General features: G+C 35.8%; 1 protein-coding gene across 1 annotated transcript; it reads right to left on the bottom strand.

Moving 5' to 3' along the window:
- Window positions 1-400: 400 nt before the first annotated feature.
- On the bottom strand, window positions 401-3,899 carry LOC114314123 (uncharacterized). The gene is made up of 5 exons (XM_082884079.1): window positions 3,724-3,899; window positions 2,890-3,093; window positions 2,705-2,794; window positions 2,527-2,631; window positions 401-851 (listed from the first exon to the last, which is right to left on the bottom strand). The coding sequence occupies exons 1-5, from the start codon at window positions 3,793-3,795 to the stop codon at window positions 699-701; spliced, it is 624 nt and encodes a 207-aa protein (XP_082740205.1). The 5' UTR covers window positions 3,796-3,899; the 3' UTR covers window positions 401-698.
- Window positions 3,900-4,830: the final 931 nt, after the last annotated feature.

Raw genomic sequence — 4,830 nt, 5'->3', positions numbered from 1 at the left:
AACCAAATTGAAGAAAAGCATTATCAACTAATTTTATACAAAACCCCCAAATGGAGGGAGTGTCATAATGACACTTTTAGATGTTAACTAAACATCTACTTCTTATGCAAAGGACTAAAGCGAGGGACCACAAAAAGCCATACAGACATTCTATAAAATAAGTTAGTTTGCCTACCATTGATGTGGCTGATGTTTGGATGCATAGAAATAGGCAATCCTTTTTGATGAAATATAGTTAAACTCCTTTTTGAGGAAGCAAATCCAACTATAATGGTTTAGAATGAACCTGAGTTTGTCATATCTACTACTTCTTCTTCTTCTTCTTTTCTTTCTTTGATATGTGAACCTGCATTTGATAAGAATAAATAACATGAATAAAATGTCATATGAAAATTTCATAATTAACTTTTACTCACTTCCTCGGACGAATGATGACAATTAAATGATGAGGTGTATGCATGGGATTGTTGTTGTGAATGCACATGTGTAGCAGCTGGTGCAACAGGCCCACCCATGGCCTGCTGAGACTCCAATTGCTCTATTCGGGCTTGTTGAGCTTGGATTGTGCTTTGCATCTCCATTTGTACTTTCTGTTGATTAAGCATAGCTTCCATCATCTCCTTCATTTGCATCTCCATTTGTGCTTTATATTGGTTAAGTTGCTCTTGGACTTGCGTTTGGATGATACGAGTTTGTTCTTACGATTGCCTATATCCGCCTCCAAAGACATCTGTCGGGGAAGGATCCAATCCATATGTTCGAACACGACCAGGTCGCTCAGGCCCTAGAACCTGTGTGATAATTTCCTCATCTGTAGCATTGGATTGCGCCCCAAGGTCCTTCATTTGTGTCTACAATTGTTAATTAGTAATTAGCCACCAATAAAATTGTTCATAACTAGTGCCGTTAAATGTAACCTACTTCCATTGGGCCATATGAATTCAATAACATCATCAATCCAGATTCAAAATTGTTTCATTGACACTTCCACTTCATATGCTCAAATTCAGAATTCATAAAAATACAGTCCTTGACTTGTAGATTTGGCAGCAAAAAAAGGTAAATGGAATCAAACAAGAAGCTTTCACTAAATTATAGATTTAATGTTATTATAGATTTATAATTTATAAATTAGACCTAATCATTAAATTTATAAATTATAGTATTCATAGCTAATCTATAATCTATGAATACCTAATCAATTAGCTAACGAAGTACTAAGTAAGGCTGATTCTGTAGAATCTGTGTTTGAGGCTGTCAACAAACATAGAATCAGTGTTTGAATCTGTAGAATTAATTGGTTGGTGAGCTCCCATTTCAAGGTGATTCTGTAGAATCTGTGTTTGAGGCTGTCAACAAGGTGAAACTTGATTTTTGCAGTGGAGTATGGGAATCAGTACCCCAAGCTGCTTGTGATCTAATTGCTCATTCGCTTACAAGGGATGTTTCAGCGAGGTTCAATGCTGACGAAGTACTAAGTAAGCCTCAATATACTTCTCTTGCTTTCATTAGGCTGCATTTTGCTAATCAGATAACTAGGCACAGGAAGGGTTCACTTCTCATATTGCTACCATTTTGGTTGTCTAAAATGAAGGAAATGACTAATTTTGTTGGAAGTTGCATACCAATCTGTTTTAAATCTCCATTCATCTCATTTTTTTCATTTTTTTTTCACTAGAAACATGTGCAAGGATGAATCAGATGGGTAAGTGTTCTGTCTCATTCACCCCCAGTTTCGTAGCATTCTTTTACTTTTGGCTTTGTTAAAGCCAAATGAAACCGTTGTCTCATCTCTTTGTACATTAATGATCCAATTTATATTTTTTCAGATCATCCGTGGATTTTGGCCCATACAGAATCCACATTGAAGACACTGGCTTCCAAGCCAAAAATGGATAACCATGTAAGATTGACTTCACGAAAACTGACTGCCAGACATGCAGTGGAGTTGGAGAGAAACAAGGTAGTAACCAGCAGCTCTCTCAGTGATGACTCTATGTTAGCTTTCTCATCCAATAACTCGACTAAGAAGACAGAAGATGACAACTATGGTTTTGTTGATGCCCTCGCTATGGAGATTTCGCGTATGAGGATATCTGAGCCAAAGAGAAGCAGGTTATGTGTCCCTGCCAGCACAATCCAACAGGAGTGCCCCTCTAACATAAAGGTTAACAACCTCTGTACAGCATTTTGACTCTGCTGAAGATGACTTACCTCCGGAGGGGCTTAACTTGACACTTGATAGCGAAGGGGAAGAAGCCATGGTTAGTTACTTTTCGACAACAAAGTAATCACTCGAGAGTCTTTAATTTCCTGTATAAATCGAGGGTATTATTAACTAGCACGTTATGTGCTCATGTGATGTAAGTTTATGCCTGACCTAACAAATTATGTATGCGGGCTTGTTTCTCCTTTTTCCCTAGTAATTTCATAACATTTCTTTAAAAAATAAATAAAGAAACAAATATGAGACAAGTATCTAATACATTCCATACATGCAAAGTATATAATTATGGTGTTACATACCATGACCTCAACAACTTTATCATTACTTGGTTTGTTATCCTTCGTGTACCCAGCCATCCACACCTCTAAGCGAGTTGCAGGAACTCCATTCTTCTTATTAGTTTCCTATAATTACACTTAAAATTAAGTAACAAAATCAAAATACAATTTCAATTTGAAAAATAAAGAAACTATATACCTCTACTCGAACAACTGAGAATGGTTTTCTTCCAGTTATGTGATTTAATGTCTTCTTCTTCCGAATTTCTTTGTTTTTTATACCTTTTTTCTGTTACATATGAACACAAACACAAGATAATTTATTAATTAACAAACTCATCTTATGAGATTACAATAGAGTTCAATAAACAATTTAAATGATACCTGTGCCTTCCGAGTGCCCCAATAATAGACTAAGCTTCGCCATTGATGCTCATGTACTCTTTCGGGCCGATGAGTTAACCTATCAGCATCGTTGTCGAATGGCGTATACCCCAATTGTTTAACTCTAGCCTTCCACTCTCTCCATTTTTTTCCAACAGATGCCAAAACAAATTTCTTCATTGACTCGTCGGCATCTGTATTGATCTGCAAATAATTGGCAACTTTGTGACTATTGCATACACACAGCAGCAACAACATACACGCAGCAGTATACACACAGCAGCAAGCCCACAACAGTAGCTAATTTCACAAATCAAGATAATATTAGCCGTTCCTGTGACCCAACGATGATGATTGAAAAATTCCAAGTGTGCAATGGCAATGCTGGTATTTGTCTTACAAACAAGCACTATTTTGGGTAATTGAATAAAATAATTTTTATTTTTTATTTTTAATCATTTTCCTGGAAGGTAGAAAGGTCAAAGCCAGGAAGCTAGACAGCAATGCAGCAGAAAGAAAAAAAATACAAAATAAGAAAAATAAAACTATAAAATAATAGTAATTTGGTAAAACAGAGATTCCTCTAAAGTTGCAGAGATAGCCCAAGAAAGCAAATGACTATTGTGTAAGTACATGTAATTACTTGTATAAATACACACACATATATACATAGATATTCAGCTACTTCATCGAATTCTTTCTGTTCGAATTATTCAAGGAAACAACAAAAGGAAGAAACAAAACAAACTGGCAACTATAAAATATGAAACAAATAAAATAAATAATAACAAATTAAGATTAAAATTGATATGTAAAATGAAATAATTCTTTTACCTTTACTTCTCTCCAAATTCTCTCTTTGTTTTCCTTCGGTACATGGCTCCAAGTTCTATAAGTGAGGGGCATAAGGTTCCCATCTCAAGCTAAAACACCCAAACGAGAAGCCAAGGGTGTATACCCGTCAACCACTTGGTTCAACTCATTAGGCACAATATGTAAAATGCCGCCACTTGGGTTCCAATCACTACCATGCATGAGTGTTGGGCCTCTCGAACTATGACCTACTCATCCAAATATCAATATCAAGTTAGAAGATACTAGAAAGAATGATAATACAAGAATTGAGCAGACAATGGAGCAAATGGAGTAGTGTCACTTAGTTTAAAAAAAAGAAATATAAACATCAAAAGAAAAAAGAACATCAACAGAGAAATCTAATGGAGTAATTCAATTGAATAAAATAATTCATACCAGCAGTAGTGTCATGTGTCGAACCAGTACTTGATGATGTACTAGGCAAGCTACCTGGAGGATACCATGACATGGGTGGATCAGGTATGATGCGTGTACTCTTCTCTGAACTCTCATCTGAACTCCCACTATAAGAACTCCCATCTGCACTCCCACTGTAAGAACTCTCAGAATTTACAGAGGCTGAATGTTGCCTCTGCCTAGAGCATCATCGATCTGTCATGCTAGTTTACAGAAGACCACAAGCATACGTGTAGAATTTTATGGGTTAGCAATGAATATAAAGTCCAAAATATTAAAAAATTTCTCTACAAATTTAAATTTTAAACACAATCTTAATATAACAGATATGATCTTTTTCAAGGACATAAAAGGTTGTCTCAAGGACAATCACGTTGAAAAGCAAACAAATGACGCATTTTAAAAGCAAAGGTTTCATTAACATGAATATCCATGCTAAAAGCACAAATGTAACAATGAATATGAAACAAAATTACAATATCATATCATTTCTTCATCATCTTCAAATTGTGTCTGTGTCGATATCCCAAGAGGTCCAATAGTTTCATCAATAGTTGGTCCAACTTCACCTTGCCTAACCCAATTTATGTCCTCTTCACAAGCAAACGAAGTTGCATCTAACTCTTGTCGCCAAATCCTTCCACTTCATTGTGATGTTCTCCATCATTA

This window comes from Camellia sinensis, chromosome 8 (assembly GCF_055761805.1).
Source record: "Camellia sinensis isolate YWXY chromosome 8, ASM5576180v1, whole genome shotgun sequence".
NCBI classification, from domain to species: domain Eukaryota; kingdom Viridiplantae; phylum Streptophyta; class Magnoliopsida; order Ericales; family Theaceae; genus Camellia; species Camellia sinensis.
Note: the sequence above shows the minus strand (reverse complement) of the source record. Positions and strands in the feature narration are given on the sequence as shown.